A 17,494-nucleotide genomic window follows, 5' to 3' on the forward strand; every position below is an offset into this window, starting at 1 on the left:
CTCACCATGCCTTATCACACTATGTATGCCACTACGCTTCTTAAATCTCTCAAACCAACCTTTGCTGGCCTTAAATTCACTCACATCATCACTAGTTGCAGGCATTTTTTTAATTAAATCCTCATGCAACTTCCTAGCCTTTTCACTTATGATCACTTGAGAGATGCTATCTCCTGCTATCTGTTTTTCATTTATCCACACCAATAAGAGTCTCTCAACATCTTCTATCACTTGCGATCTCTGTTTCGAAAACACAGTTGAACCTTTGGCAAGAACAGCTTCCTTGATTGCCGTTTTCTTGGACACAATAGTAGCGATGGTTGATTGGGGTTTACTATACAACCTGGCCAGCTCGGAGACACGCACTCCACTTTCATACTTAGCAATGATCTCTTTCTTCATCTCTATAGTAATTCTCACCCTTACTCCTGTAGGGTTGGCTAGAAGCTTTCTTGGGGCCCATGGTCACTTATTTTGCAGATAAAATCACCAAAAACACTGTAATAATACGAAATGTTCCGATTGTATGCTTGGATGTTACCGCGGAGGCTGGCTGGTAAACAATGCCACCGGCAGAACATGTGAGGCTGGCTCAGGCCGCACATTAGACGCGTCTTGGACGAATAGCGTTGAGCGGGTTTTTTAGCGGTATGCGAGGCAAAATCTTAGCGATAAAATGTATCGGTATGCGGATTTAACGTTATGTGATGCCAACGGTATGCAGGGTCCACTGTATTAAGTAATAAAGCTTGGCATTCAAAGAATATAAAAAATAAAATACATACAGTACACTCATTGCTTACCTTAAAATATTTGAAGTCTTAATGTGGGTTGAGAGGTGAGTAGTACTTATTGTAGGAAGTCAGGTGTGGTAGCTCTCCCAGCTGCCACACCTAAACGAAATATAAAAAAATTAGCACCCCCCCCCCCCCCAAAGTGATGATTATTATTATTATTGTTATTATTATTATTATTATTATTATTATTATTATTATTATTATTATTCTTTCTTCTTTCAACACACCGGCTGTATCCCACCGAGGCGGGGTGGCCCAAAAGGAAAAACGAAAGTTTCTCCTTTTACATTTAGTAATATATACAGGAGAAGAGGTTACTAGCTCCTTGCTCCCGGCATTTTAGTCGCCTCGTACAACACGCATGGCTTACGGAGGAAGAATTCTGTTCCACTTCCCCATGGAGGTAAGAGGAAATAAACAAGAACAAGAACGAAAATAGAAAAAAACCCAGATGGGTGTGTATATGTTTGTACATGTATGTGTAGTGTGACCTAAGTGTAAGTAGAAGTAGCAAGACATACCTGAAATCTTGCATGTTTATGAGACAGAAAAAAGGACACCAGCAATCCTACCATCATGTAAAACAATTACAGGCTTTCATTTTACACTCACTTGGCAGGACGGTAGTACCTCCCTGGGCGGTTGCTGTCTACCAGCCTACTACCTAGAATTATTATTATTATTATTATTATTATTATTATTATTATTATTATTATTATTATTATTATTATTATTATTATTATTATTATTATTATTATTATCGACATACCTTTTTCACCAAGTTTAATAATTTCTAACAACTACCCTTAGATGCCATCATAAACAAGAGAGAATGAAAACATTGTGGAAAATGTAAACAAACAAACGAATGCTTATTAATTCCTGTCCATCTACGGTTCTTATACGTTCATTTCGCATACATTTATGAAGCTTTTACCACAATACAAATACTTTATATTGTGTACAAATTGTCTTCACATTGGTGCAGTAGCATAAATAAACAGCAACACTCCCATTCTCGTGTAACACACCATTTTTAGAGGGAATGATGCTATGAGTGAAGGCATATGAAAGGAATAATTTTCTACGGTTATCCCCAGTAATACTGATTTTTTTTTATCAAACCGGCCATATCCCACCAAGGCAGGGTGACCTAAAAAGAAAAAAGTTTTTCTTTTTAAGTTTAGTAATGTATACAAGAGAAGGGGTTACTAGCCTCTTGCTCCCGGCATTTTAATCGCCTCTTACGACACCCATGGCTTATGGAGGGGGAATTCTGTTCCACTTCTCCATGGAAAAGTAATACTACAGTGGACCCCCGCATAACGATTACCTCCAAATGCGACCAATTATGTAAGTGTATTTATGTAAGTGCGTTTGTACGTGTATGTTTGGGGGGTCTGAAATGGACTAATCTACTTCACAATATTCCTTATGGGAATAAATTCGGTCAGTACTGGCACCTGAACATACTTATGGAGTGAAAAAATATCGTTAACCGGGGGTCCACTGTATTGTGTACACATTTACTTTGATGTTGGTCTAGAGAAAGCGTAATTCTTTCCATCACTCTTACAAGCTGCCTGGCAACCACATCTCATATTTATGTCAATTTGTTCTGCTGTGAGTGTATGTATTATGTTTATATGTTATGTAACGTATTTCTTATATAATTTTGAAATGTCATAGATGGATTAATGAAAACATCTATATTAACCCCTAAACTGTCCAAACGGAGATCTACGTTTTTTCAACATTTGAGAGTATGTAAAAAAAATGTAGGTCTTTTTGTTTTTTTACATTTGAAAACGTGTAAAAAAAAACTTTGATCTACGTTTGTTTTGTTATATTTGAAAAAAATGTAAAAAAACATAGATCTACTTTTGGAGGACTATGCATGTGAACATAGATCTGTTTGGACAGTTTAAGGGTTAACGTAATATATGAGGCTCCCAGAGAGATTATTATTAGAAGTATTATTATGGCATCTTCAAGACTAATGAGACACTCTTAGTGATTTTAATGTGTACCTGCATGCCAGCCCAGTGTGTAAATTTATTTAGGTACAGGTACACATAAGTATATGAGAGTATATATAAAATGTGCAATAACTTTTAAACACTTGAAATTTGGACACATTTCCAGACATTATAGAGAGATGCTCACACACAATGTTAACAAACAGTGGTTCATAGAGGATGTAATAGTGAATCAGGGAGGGAACCATTTAAATGAATTTTGGTCATACCTTGAAATGTCCATAGTATTAGCAAAGCACTGTAGAACAAAGTGCCATAAAGCAGGGCCCTCCTGTGTTGTTATTATCATCTAATTTTAAAGGTTCAAGGCTTGTAAATTTCATCCTCAAATTGTAAGAAGGATTACCAGTAATCACCTAAATGTTCTAATGAAGGAACCAAGTTCTTCCAAACTGTTCCTGATCTGCACATGTCTAGCACCAACAGCCTGACTGATCAGACGACCAAACAAATCTTGCCTGAGGGCAAGTAATGATCCCTGTAATTATGAATTAGTAGTTAGATACCCTTGTAAGCTAGAAAGGCTGAATTTAAGTTAAACCTGTGTTCAGAGATACAGTGTCAATTTTCTCATGATGACTATCTCTTATTTTAAAGCTTAGCACGTTAAAACTACCAGACCATTGGATGAGAAAGTTGTTTCATGCTCATACCTACTTGGAGCTACAGCTGAATGATGAAGCTTTAGAGATCTACACTAGCTTGCAAGATGCTGGATTTCTGCATTCAACATACATCATGGCACAAGTTGCTATCACACACCACAACCAAAGAGGTAATTGAAGTTGTTTTTTCACTAGTATTTTCATAGCAGAGTATTCTATCCATGATTGTTTTATTAAATTATTTATATTAAAGATATTGATATTAAAATTTTATAAATATTAGAGGTTATCTAACTTTTCAGTTTTTATTTATAGAAATGCTGTAATTGTGAAAGTCAATATTTTTTTTTAATACATTGGCGTCTTCCACCAAGGCAGAGTGACCCAAAAGAGAAGTAAGACTTTCATTAAATGTTTCTTCATTTTACATTTAGTAATTGAAACTCAAATATGTTGATTTATTGTGATATTGTATCCCCCTCCTTTGGTATAATGCATGTGTGAGGGTGTTTGAAATATATACATAAATTTGATGTGACTTGTGGAACTCCCAGTCTTGCTCTGTTGTTCTTTAGTTTGAAAGTTGATTTGTAGCAACAGTGTTAAAATTATAATTATGAAAAAAGTACTTTGTGTTAGATTGGAGTGAATGGAGAAAAGTGTTTTGTTAATGGATTGACATACTATTAGATTGTGAGCAGGGTTACTGAGAATTATGAAGGTATTCAGGGAAACTGGTTAGCCAGACCTGAGTCCTGGAGATGGGAATTACAATGCCTACACTCTGAATGAGGGAGTGGGGATGTTACAGTACTGGAGGTGAGAATTATAGTGCTTACACTCTGAATGAGGGGGTGGGGATGTTACAATACTGGAGGTGAGAATTATAGTGCTTACACTCTGAATGAGGGGGTGGGGATGTTACAATACTGGAGGTGGGAATTATAGTGCTTACACTCTGAATGAGGGGGTGGGGATGTTACAGTACTGGAGGTGAGAATTATAGTGCTTACACTCTGAATGAGGGGGTGGGGATGTTACAATACTGGAGGTGAGAATTATAGTGCTTACACTCTGAATGAGGGGGTGGGGATGTTACAATACTGGAGGTGGGAATTATAGTGCTTACACTCTGAATGAGGGGGTGGGGATGTTACAATACTGGAGGTGGGAATTATAGTGCTTACACTCTGAATGAGGGAGTGGGGATGTTACAGTACTGGAGGTGAGAATTATAGTGCTTACACTCTGAATGAGGGGGTGGGGATGTTACAATACTGGAGGTGAGAATTATAGTGCTTACACTCTGAATGAGGGGGTGGGGATGTTACAATACTGGAGGTGAGAATTATAGTGCTTACACTCTGAATGAGGGGGTGGGGATGTTACAATACTGGAGGTGGGAATTATAGTGTTTACACTCTGAGGGAGTGGGGATGTTACAGTACTGGAGGTGAGAATTATAGTGCTTACACTCTGAATGAGGGAGTGGGGATGTTACAGTACTGGAGGTGAGAATTATAGTGCTTACACTCTGAATGAGGGGGTGGGGACGTTACAATACTGGAGGTGGGAATTATAGTGCTTACACTCTGAATGAGGGAGTGGGGATGTTACAGTACTGGAGGTGAGAATTATAGTGCTTACACTCTGAATGGGGGGGTGGGGATGTTACAATACTGGAGGTGGGAATTATAGTGCTTACACTCTGAATGAGGGAGTGGGGATGTTACAATACTGGAGGTGAGAATTATAGTGCTTACACTCTGAATGAGGGGGTGGGGATGTTACAATACTGGAGGTGAGAATTATAGTGCTTACACTCTGAATGAGGGAGTGGGGATGTTACAATACTGGAGGTGAGAATTATAGTGCTTACACTCTGAATGAGGGGGTGGGGATGTTACAATACTGGAGGTGGGAATTATAGTGCTTACACTCTGAATGAGGGAGTGGGGATGTTACAATACTGGAGGTGGGAATTACAGTGCCTGCACTCTGAAGGTCGGGTGAGGATGTAGTTCAGAGGGTTATTTGAATTGTGATGTCTGTACACTTCTGGCAAGACAGCTATTGAATGAATGATATTGAATGTATTTCCTTATTTTTTGGGACCACCCAACCTTGGTAGGAGATGGCTAGTGTGCTATAAAAAAATACTTTCATCAAAAATAACACTAATTTCATTCTGGTCAAGCTTTCTTTCAGCACATTTTGGGCTATTCTGTTAAATATTGTACACTACACACATTTTTGTAATAATAGTGTGATAAATGTGCTAATAAAATAAATGATTATTGAATTTCAGTAGAAATGTACTGTCTAATTTTTTTTTTTTTCAAGATGTGGATCAGGCTGTGACAATATTCAAAGAACTTGAAGCCGTAGACCCATTTCGTCTGGACAACTTGGATACTTATTCTAACTTGCTGTACGTGAAAGAAATGCGCGTGGAGCTCTCACATCTTGCCCATCGTGTTGTACAAGTTGATAAATATCGTGTGGAGACTTGTTGTGTGATTGGTAAATAGACTCCAGGTCTTGCATTTTTTTTTTTAGAGGTCAAGATTAGTGAAATATTGTAGATGTAAAATACTTAGTACAGTCATTCTTATATGTAAATGTTTACCATGCAAGTTCCCAAAAATTTGTGCATGTTTCAAGAGCTCTGAAGTTAGTGTCTTAATCAGTGATATTGGAATTTCAGTCTTTTTTTTTTTTTTTTTTTTTTTTTAACAAGTCGGCCTCTCCCACCGAGGCAGGGTGACCCAAAAAGAAAGAAAGTCTCCAAAAAGAAAATACTTTCATCATCATTCAGCTCTTTCACCTCACTCACACAATCACTGTTTTTGCAGAGGTGCTCAGAACACAACAGCTTAGAAGCATATACGTATAAAGATACACAACATATCCCTCCAAACTGTCAATATCCCAAACACCTCCTTTAGAGTGCAGGCATTGTACTTCCCATTTCCAGGACTCAAGTCCGACTATATAAAACTAACCGGTTTCTCTGAATCCCTTCACTAAATATTACCCTGCTCACACTCCAACAGATTGTCAGGTCCCAAATACCATTCGTCTCCATTCACTCCTATCGAACATGCTCACGCACGCCTGCTGGAAGTCCAAGCCCCCTCGCCCACAAAACCTCCTTTACCCCTTCCTTCCAACCTCTTCGAGGACGACCCCTACCCCGCCTTCCTTTCCCTACAGATTTAAATGCTCTCCATGTCATTCTACTTTGACCTATTCTCTCTAAATGACCAAACCACCTCAACAACCCCTCTTCAGCCCTCTGATTAATACTTTTATTAACTCCACACTTCCTAATTTCCACACTCCGAATTTTCTGCATAATATTTACACCACACATTGCCCTTAGACAGGACATCTCCACTGCCTCCAACCGCCTCCTCGCTGCTGCATTCACAACCCAAGCTTCACACCCATATAAAAGTGTTGGTACTACTATACTTTCATATATTACCTTCTTTGCCTCCATAGATAATGTTTTATGTCTCCACATATACCTCAATGCACCACTCACCTTTCTTCCCTCATCTTTGCAAAATATATTAAATTATTCATGAGGTTTTGTGTGCAGTGAAAAACTGAAGGAAAATCAACTTTTATTTTTCATCTAAAACACTAAGCATATTATTTTACAGGTTCATTTCAGTGAATACTGTAAATTAAATGAAGAGTGTAGTCGATAATGAGGTATAATTTGTAGGAGAAAATGATTTATAGTAAACCTATTTATAATGCGTAGGTTACATTCTGAAAATTGGAGCTCTTGTGGAAATTAGGTGTATGAAAAGTGAAGAATATATGGGGAAAATAGCGTATGTTCCAGACACCTCCAAATTTTCCAGTTTTTTTATATTCTGGTTGGTATATAAATTGCTGCAGCTTGTTACTTTGCATTCTTGTTGTTGCTTGCTGAAATGGGAATCTGTGAAGAGGGTTGATGTGGCTCTATTGGGCTGAAGTGGATGGCTGTGGGTCTTGTGTTGATGTAGATAGCTGTGGTTCTTTTGTTGATGTGGATGGCTGTGGTTGTGGTGTTGATGTACAAAGTTATCAGCAGTTGATGGTTACCCCAGAGTGCTCAAGTGTTTTGTAATTCATCTCTGATACTTTTTACCTTCCAGTATTTTATAGAACTGACAGTTGGCATCTGAGCACTTAGTTTTTCCCCTGTCCTTGTTTTCTTCTTAATCCACACACTCGGTAACTTTTCTTTCTTATTTAGCTCTTATTTAGCTGTATTGTCCCTTTGACATTCTTTTCACCAGGTCACAATCTGCACTACTCATTGCACAGATTCATATTTTCCTTTCACTGTCCTGTAATTGTATAAATGGTGGATTCTCTCTGATCCAAAGTATGGGCAATCTAATTCATACATGCATCATCTCTTAGCATAGTTAGTTTTCATTTTCTTCTATTGTCAGAGCTTCACACTTACTCTTGGCACTTCCATCACCACTAGTATTCCTCTTGGTTGCCTTGATTAATATCCAGAGATGAATTGAGACAATAAAAACATCCAAAATCTTCTGATAAACACAGTATATATAAGGCATGTGATGCTCCCAGAAAGCAGCTGTAAGTGGCATAAGTAGCAGTAGGAAAAGAAAGGAGCTGTGCCTCTCCTAACACTCAATCATTTTTGTCCCTGACCCAATTGGGTCAAGGGGAAAAATTTCACCTAGTACCCATGTTTTTCAAGTATTGTCACTTGATGTTTCCATGTTAAAAGAATATACTTCCAAGTCTTATTCAAACATTATTCAATTTAGGATGCACTTTTTCATGTGCATTAACACAAAATTGCTCTATGGTGTCACTTTATAAGAGAGTTTAATGTACATGTACAAACAGTAAGCATCATTAATATGCATGCCCATAAGTACCCCTTTAGAATATTTGCATGAGAGGTTCAAGAAGTGTCATGACAACTTCTGTATGGAAGATTGTGCCACTTACCATACTACGCAAGACAAAGAATTGACTAAATTATTGTCCTTCGTTCATGGTTTAATGACTGTCCTGGGAACTTACTGGACTTAATCTGATAGAGAACATTCCGAAACTTTTCAGCATAAGCTTCAAAAATCTTAAGTGTCATTCAGTATGTGTGGGAGTGTATTAGCTTTTCTCTCTCCATGAGTTAGCTTTATCAGTGTCTAAGGAGTACACCAAGAGAGTAATTGTACAAAATACTGGTTTAAGTGAGAAACATGTACATGTTTCATTATTATATATCTTTAACAATAGGTTATGGTGAGCAGTCTCGTGTAATCTTTTTTATGAGTGTGCAAATTTGTGACACTTACTTCACAGTTTACTATGTATGATGGAGGATAGCCAGTAGCCAGTTGTCACTCATTCATATCCACTCACCTTACACATTATTTATTGACAAAGCCATCGTTATTACAGTACGGTATTTTATATTTTTTATTAATGTACAGTATATTTAAAATAAAGAAAATCAAAGTCATATTTGCAAAATTTCATGTTAAAGTATGTACAGTGGACCCTCGGTTATCGGCCGTAATCCATTCCAGAAGCTCGGCCTAAAACCAAAATGGCCGAAAACCAAAATAATATTTCCCATAAGAATTAACCTGTAAATGGTCCAAGATCTACGTTCACATGTGTAGTGCTACAAAAGTAGATCTACGTTTTTTTTACACATTTTCAAATATAACAAAAAAAAAAAGTAGATCAAAGTTTTTTTACACATTTTCAAATGTAAAAAAACAAAAAGAAGATCTACTTTTTTTTACATACTTTCAAATGTTGAAAAAATGTATATACAGTAGACCCCCGGTATTCGATATTAATCCGTTCCTGAGAACTCATCGAATACCGATAATATCGAAAACCGAATCAATTTTCCTCATAAGAAATAATGGAAATCAAATTAATCCGTGCAAGACACCCAAAAGTATGAAAAAAAAATTTTACTAATTGAAATACAGTGGACCCCCGGTTAACGAACTTTTTTCATTCCAGTAGTATGTTCAGGTGCCAGTACTGACCGAATTTTTTCCCATAAGGAATATTGTGAAGTAGATTAGTCCATTTCAGACCCCCAAACATACACGTACAAACGCACTTACATAAATACACTTACATAATTGGTCGCATTTGGAGGTGATCGTTAAGCGGGGGTCCACTGTATTAAGTTTAATGCAATGGAATAATTACAATAACAATAAAATAATTGACACTTACCTTTAATGAAGATCTGGTGATGATTGATGGGATGGGAGGAGGGGAGAGGTGTTAGTGTTTAGAAGGGGAATCCCCTTCCATTAGGACTTGAGGTAGCAAGTCTTTTTCCGGGGTTACTTCCCTTCTTCTTTTAATGCCACTAGGACCAGCTTGAGTGTCACTGGACCTCTGTCACACAACAAATCTGTCCATAGAGCTCTGTACCTCCCGTTCCTTTACGATTTGTCTAAAATGGGCCACAACATTGTCATTGTAATAGTCACCAGCAAGGCTTGCAATAGCTGTGTTAGGGTGATTTTCATCCATAAAGGTTTGCACTTCAACCCACTGTGCACACATTTCCTTAATTTTTGAAGTAGGCACAATGGATTCCACAACTGGCATAGGCTTCTCAGGGTTAGCCCCCAAACCCTTCAAAATCTTTCTTAATTTCCATACTAATTCTCACCCTTTTTACCACAGGGTTGGCACTAGAAGCTTTCTTGGGGCCCATGGTGACTTATTTTGCAGAAACAAGCACCAAACACAGTGATAATATGGAATGTACCGAATGTATCCTTAGATGCGCGCACACTGGCTGGCTTGTAAACACTGGCACACACGGGGCAGTTCAGGCCACACGTGGACAGGTCTCGTACGAATCGTATCGAATACTGAGGAAAATTTTTTGCGATATAATGCATCGAATACCGGATTTATCGAATACCGATGCCATCAAATACCGGGGGTCCACTGTATATGTTTGGACCGTTTACGGGTTAATGTAAATACAATTAATCCGTTTCAGACAAAAATATTCACAAAAAAAAAAAAAAAATTTAACAATTAAATCAGTATTACATACCTTTATTGAAGACTAATGCTGGCTTCTAGAATGCCTACTACACTTCTTGCATGTCTGCTACACTTTCTGCATGCTTGCTACACTTCCTGCATGCTTGCTACACTCCCTGCATGTCTGCTACACTTCCTGCATGCCTGCTACACTTTCTGCATGCCTGCTACACTTTCTGCATACCTGCTACACTTCCTGCATGCCTGCTACACTTCCTGCATGCTTGCTACACTTCTTGCATGCCTGCTACACTTTCTGCATGCCTGCTACACTTCCTGCATGCTTGCTACACTCCCTGCATGCCTGCTACACTTCCTGCATGCCTGCTACACTTCCTGCATGCTTGCTACACTTCTTGCATGCCTGCTACACTTTCTGCATGCCTGCTACACTTCCTGCATGCTTGCTACACTCCCTGCATGCCTGCTACACTTCCTGCATGCCTGCTACACTTCCTGCATGCTTGCTACACTTCTTGCATGCCTGCTACACTTTCTGCATGCCTGCTACACTTTCTGCATGCCTGCTACACTTCCTACATGCTTGCTACACTTCCTGCATGCTTGCTACACTCCCTGCATACCTGCTATATTTCCTGCATGCCTGCTACACTTCCTGCATGCCTGCTACACTTCCTGCATGCTTGCTACACTTCCTGCATGCTTGCTACACTCCCTGCATGTCTGCTACACTTCCTGCATGCTTGCTACACTTCCTGCATGCCTGCTACACTTCCTGCATGCCTGCTACACTTCCTGCATGCCTGCTACACTTCCTGCATGCCTGCTACACTTCCTGCATGCCTGCTACACTTCCTGCATGCCTGCTACACTTCCCACATGCCTGCTACACTTCTTGCATGCCTGCTACACTTTCTGCATGCCTGCTACACTCCCTGCATGCCTGCTACACTCCCTGCATGTCTGCTACACTCCCTGCATACCTGCTACACTTCCTGCATACCTGCTGCACTCCTTGCTTCTATGCCAGCCTGCCTTGAATTCTATCGTGTTTCTCAATTTCTTTACTAAATTAACTTTACTAAGAACTTTTTTTGGGGCCATGGTGACTTATTTTGCAGTTGCACTTGATAAATAACCACCAAAAACAAAGGTTTATAGTGAAATGTTTGGATGAAAGAGCAGAAGCTTCCTCACTCACCCAGAGACACAGCCAGACTGACATGAGCAGCTGCCGGCGGGCGGGTGTACGCATTCCATACGGCCAATAAGCGAAATAACGGCTGATAACTGGAAGCCGAAAAACCGGCCTATAACCGAGTTGGCCGATAACAGGAACGGCTGATAACCGAGGGGTCAGTGAATTTGCAAATTCGTGATTTACAGGACTTTGTAGGAATTCTACAAATAATAAAATTTACATAAAGAACACTGAATATACAATTATTTTTATTTTCATCTGACTAAAATTTATTAGACAGTTTTATTTTATGTTTTGTTTTGTATTTACGATGTCATTCTTTCAGTATTTTGTTTACTTCATTAAATGTCTTCAGCTTATCAGTTGTTTTTATTGCATCATTTATTTTGCAGGTAATTATTACAGTTTAAGGTCACAACATGAGAAGGCTGTACAGTATTTCCAGCGTGCACTTAGGCTCAATCCACACTATTTAGCAGCTTGGACACTGATGGGTCATGAGTACATGGAGATGAAGAATACTAATGCTGCTATCCAGTGTTATCGTCAGGCTATTGGTATGTGAAGTGGGGAAGATTGTAATGCAGTACACAAATAACCTGCACATAGGAGAAAGAAACTTATAATGTTTCTGTCTCTGTTGGACCATTAACAAGCCACATTTGTGTGACTTGTCAGTGGTCCAAGTCAGACTGAAATGTCATAAGCTTCTTTCTCTTATGTGTGGGTTAGTTGTGTATTGTTCCAGTCATGGTATTGTGCCTTTTTGTTCTTCATTGTAATGCAAATAATATTATTCAGATTTTTACTTCACATTATTTTCATATGTTGCTGAATACTAACTTTGATATAATTGTTATTTAATATACTGTAATGTTGTCTCTAACTCATTTTTGTACTCCATTTTTATTTGTACATTCATAAAAATTTACTGTTTCCCAGACATTGTTTGTTACTATTGGTAGTCACATTTTCATGTGTCTGAAAGACTGTCATTTATATTTGAAATTCTATACTTGAAGTTCCTGCATTTTTTTATTGATATCAGGTATACAGAATGAGTGTTCAGTCTTCACATAGTTTTTGTTATCATGGTTGCTAGAATTTTGGCCTGGTCACAGACCGGGCCGCAGGGGCATTACCCCCTCCGGAACTCTCTCCAGGTAAACTCCAGGTAATAGAAAGTATGGTACTGTTGCTGTTTATAACTTATGTTGAGGAGGTAATAGTGAGGCACAGACAGTACAGACCACAAGAATAAAAAATTGTAATCAGGGGCTCTTACTAAATTCACAGGAGTGTAAAAGATCGAGCCTCAGCTCACATTGCATAAAAAAACTTCAGCGCCTAATCTTTTATTATAGAAGCAAATTTTATTGTTAGTTATCTAAAATGTGAATGGGGACTCCAATCTCAGGTGATCCAATAAATTAAGTTAGGGTGTTTGGTTAATTTATTGATGCCTGTGTCCCAGTAATGACATCTGCTGCTCATACTTTATGGGACACTGATTCATGCTCACACTATTCATACCTGTTTTTTAAAGTTGCATTTTGCACTAGTGGGAGATCTCTCTCTTAAGTACTGTAGTGGCTTTCATCATGTACTATCTCTGAACATTTTTTTAACGACACTTGCCATCTACCAGCAAGGTAGGAGACCAAAGAAATGCACAGACATCACAGTTTAAATGACCCACAAGATTGTAACATCCCCACTTCCTCCTTTAGAGGGTAGGCAGTGCATTTCCCACCACTAGGATTCAGGTCTGGCTAAATAGTTTCCCCAAATCCCTTCAATAAATATTACATTACTCACATGCCAAAAGCATATCAAATCTTTAAAACCTCTTGTCTCCACTCATTCTGATCTACCATGCTCATACATGCCTACTGGAGTCATGTGCCCCTACCGTCCTTCAGATGGCAGTGTTGGAAGCACTGTCCCTAGAGAATACAAGATTGCTCCAGATGGATAGATGGATAGAAAGGCACTCACTGAGTATAGTATTGCTAACTTAGAAAGATTAGTACTTTAAAGTTACTGATTATTAAGCTAGCTTTCATCTTTCTTAACCAACTTATCTCCTTCCTTTATCTTCTTGGAACCCTTTTAGGGGCAGGAAGAGGATTGGTTACATTAAAAAAAAAGAGAACCACATTTAGGCATGATTCAGTTGTTTTATTCTTCTTTAGCCATTATGAGACTTCATAAGCAATATTCTACTTTCCATTTTTTAACATAAGTTTTCTATTCATCACTGTAACCCTTAACACTTCATGCCTGCACAGTACAAGAGGGCCCTGCTTATACAGCAAGTTAGGTTCCTGGCTACTGCTATAAAGTGAAAATCTTTTTTCACACTTAGCTTATAGTGAGTGGTGAATATATTTAGAGAAGGAAGTCTGAATAAATAAAGAATGGGTGTAATCGAAAACCGCTGTACAGTACAGTGGACCCCCGCTTTACGATCAGCTCCCAATGCGATCAATTATGTAAGTGTATTTATGTAAGTGCGTTTGTATGTGTATGTTTGGGGGTCTGAAATGGACTAATCTAATTCACAATATTCCTTATGGGAACAAATTCGTTCAGTAATGGCACCTGAACATACTTCTGGAATGAAATAATATCGTAAACCGGGGGTCCACTGTATTAGCGATACGTCGTAAAGCAAAGCGTTGCATTATTATTTGCATTTTTTTCTGCTAGAGGATCATTGGAATGTATACATAATCTAATCTTGAGAGTACTATATTTATCATTGTACAGCACACAGTAGCTTGTGTCATTTAATATAGTTTTGTTTTATCAGAGGTGAACAGACGAGATTACCGTGCATGGTATGGATTAGGGCAGACCTACGAGATACTGAAACTTCCAGCTTATTGTTTGTACTACTTCAAACAGGTAAGGCAGCAAATCAATTTAATATTTTTTTCTTTATTACATATACGGTATTTTTTTCGACACACTGGCCATATCCCACTGAGGCAGGGTGGCCTAAAAAGAAAAACAGAAGTTTTTCTTTTAAAATTTAGTAATTTATACAGGCGAAGGAGTTACTAGCCCCCTTGCTCCAGGTATTTTAGTTGCCTCTTACAACACACATGGCTTATGAAGGAAGAATTCTTTTCCACTTTCCCTTGGAGATTAGAGGAAATAAAGAACAAGAACTATTAAGAAAATAGAAGAAATCCCACATGGGTCACACTACACATGCATGTGTAGTGTGACCTAAGTGTAAGTATAAGTTTATGAGACAGAAAAACACACCAGCAATCCTGCCATCATGTAAAACAATTACAGGTTTCCGTTACACACTTGGCAGGACGGTAGTACCCCCTGGGTGGTTGCTGTCTTCCAACCTACTACCTAGGTTCTTTATCATATAATGTATAAATATAGGTACAGTAATTAGTTTTTCTGATTAATTATGAGATGTAGACTACAATACTATATAAAGAAAAAAAATCTGAGATATTTCTTACTATTTATATCTCATCTTCCGTAAGTTAAACATTTTGCATAGCCACATCTGTATTTTGAATAATCTTCAAGTAAATGATTTAACAGTAAGTCCTTGATATCACAGACTTCAATAAAATGGACTTGTAAAATAATGGGTAAATTGAAAATTTAACTCCTTTATTTTCAGTGTTTATTGGAATATATTCATAAATTGTTTGTGAAGTGCTATGTTGACCATACACCAGGACAGTCCCCTTATTAGTTCATTATATCAAGGCTTCACTTTACTAAAAGTTTATCTTCAGTGTATACCGTGTTAAACACTTTATATGTGATTATTTCTCAATAAATTTTGCTAAGTCATATGTTAAAAGTCATAAGCAGGATTATTTTGTGTATTGAAACATATGGCATATGTAAAAAATGTTTTGGTGGTTTGATGGAGTGATTAACCCTTAAACTGTCCAAATGTAGATCTACGTCCACGTGCGGGGGGGGGGGGGGGGGGGCTCCGAACATAGATCTATGTTTTTTTTACATGCTTTCAAATGGTGAAAATCAAGGTCAGAGCGCTACACACGTGAACATAAATCTACGTTTGGACAGTTTAAGGGTTAAACAGTGAAAAAAAAACTATAGCAGCAGAGATATTTTACACTGATTGGTGCAGCACTATATAACCCCTTGTGGGTTTAGTGCTTAGGTCTTCTTTCTTTCAATGCACTGGCCTTATCCCACTGAGGCAGGATGACCCAAAAGGAAAAACAAAAGTTTCTCCTTTTCATTTAGTAATATATACAGGACAAGGGATTACTAGCCCCTTGCTCCTTAGTGTTTAGTTATGATTAGAATAATGATACAGTAATTGGTTCAGTGAAGTGATAACTTCTTTTTTAACCTCTGAAAGCAAAAAATTTTTATATATACAGAGTGCCTAGTACTGGGTAGCCATCAGTGTGTGAAACATTGTACAGTGGTACCCCGAGTTTCGTACAGCTTTCAACTCGAACAATTATGTAAGTGTATTATTGCAAGTGCTTTTGTAAGTGTATTTTTGGGGGTTTGAAACAGACTAATCTAATTTGTTCAGTAACGGCACTTGATCAGCCTTTTGGAATGAATTGTGGCTGAAACTCTGGGTACCACTGTATATTGGTAAATAAAAGATCCTTTAATTACTAAATGTAAAAAGAAATAAACTTTATAGTTTTCTGCTTTCTCGAGTCAACTGTCACATATCAGCTGCCACTGAGGCAGCTGGTATGTTGAAAAAGTCTTTTACTGTAAGTGTCTTTATTTTTTTTTTTTGTTTTTTACCATGCCAGCCATCTCCCACTGAGGCAGGGTGACCCAAAAAAGAAACACTTTCACCATTATTCACACATAATCACTGTCTTTGCAGAGGTGCCCTGATACAACAGTTTAGATGTCACTCCAAACAGCCAACATCCCAACATTTATATTATCAATATTTAATTATTTTGTTTAATGAAGTAATATTTATAATTGCAGTGTACTTTAGAATAATAGCATTGCATTAGCTGAGATGTTTACTTCCCCAGGCTCAGAAGCTAAGACCAAATGATTCTCGGATGTTAGTGGCACTTGGGGAGAGTTACGAAAAATTAGAGAAGTGGGAAGAAGCCAAGAAATGTTTCCTCAAAGCTCACAGTGTCGGTGACATAGAAGGCATCGCATTGTTTAGATTGGCCAAGTAAGAGACCCTAAGTCTTGTTTAAGTAATGATTGCGAACCTTAATGATTTATGTAGAGAGATCTGTTGCAGTTATGCTTTGTTTTTTTATATTTAAAGCTGCAGCTTACTCTCCTTTGTCTCCTCCTGAATGAAACTGCATCCCCAGGGACAAGAGTAGCTAGTGCCTGTGACTATGCTCAGTCAGATCTTGTTGCCACGTATGGTTAAGTGTGTTCTGGTGCTACACACGTGTACTTTGTTCATTTACAAATTTTGGTGAGACAAGTTAAAGAAAGAAAGAAATTACAGCAAACGGTATTATTTCATATGCTTTGCATGTCCTCAGTCAGGCATATTTATGTGACTTAGAGGGCATGTAATTGAATCATTGTATTGCTCTTGTCATCCTTAATACAATGGTGCCCTGAGTTTTGGCCATAATTCGTTCCAGAAGGCTGTTCGAGTGCCATTACTGAACGAATTTGTTCACATGAGAAATAATGTAAATTAGATTAATTCATTACAGACCCCCAAAAATACACTTACAAAAGCACTTACAATAATACACTTACATAATTGTTCAAGTTGGGAGCTGTATGAAACTCAGGGTACCACTGTACATTCTTAACATGACAGAA

At 38.0% G+C, this 17,494-nt stretch overlaps 1 protein-coding gene across 1 annotated transcript in view; it reads left to right on the forward strand.

Annotated features, from left to right (window-relative positions):
• Positions 1-17,494, forward strand: part of LOC128701400 (cell division cycle protein 23 homolog) — a 55,184-nt gene that overhangs the window by 27,177 nt on the left and 10,513 nt on the right. The window contains exons 6-10 of the mRNA XM_070100257.1: positions 3,434-3,611; positions 5,785-5,964; positions 12,082-12,246; positions 14,505-14,599; positions 16,723-16,874. Of these exons, the coding sequence (XP_069956358.1) occupies positions 3,434-3,611; positions 5,785-5,964; positions 12,082-12,246; positions 14,505-14,599; positions 16,723-16,874 (770 nt within the window). The remainder of the gene's footprint in view (positions 1-3,433; positions 3,612-5,784; positions 5,965-12,081; positions 12,247-14,504; positions 14,600-16,722; positions 16,875-17,494) is intronic.

The sequence above is a fragment of the Cherax quadricarinatus genome, chromosome 72 (assembly GCF_038502225.1).
Source record: "Cherax quadricarinatus isolate ZL_2023a chromosome 72, ASM3850222v1, whole genome shotgun sequence".
Classification (NCBI taxonomy): domain Eukaryota; kingdom Metazoa; phylum Arthropoda; class Malacostraca; order Decapoda; family Parastacidae; genus Cherax; species Cherax quadricarinatus.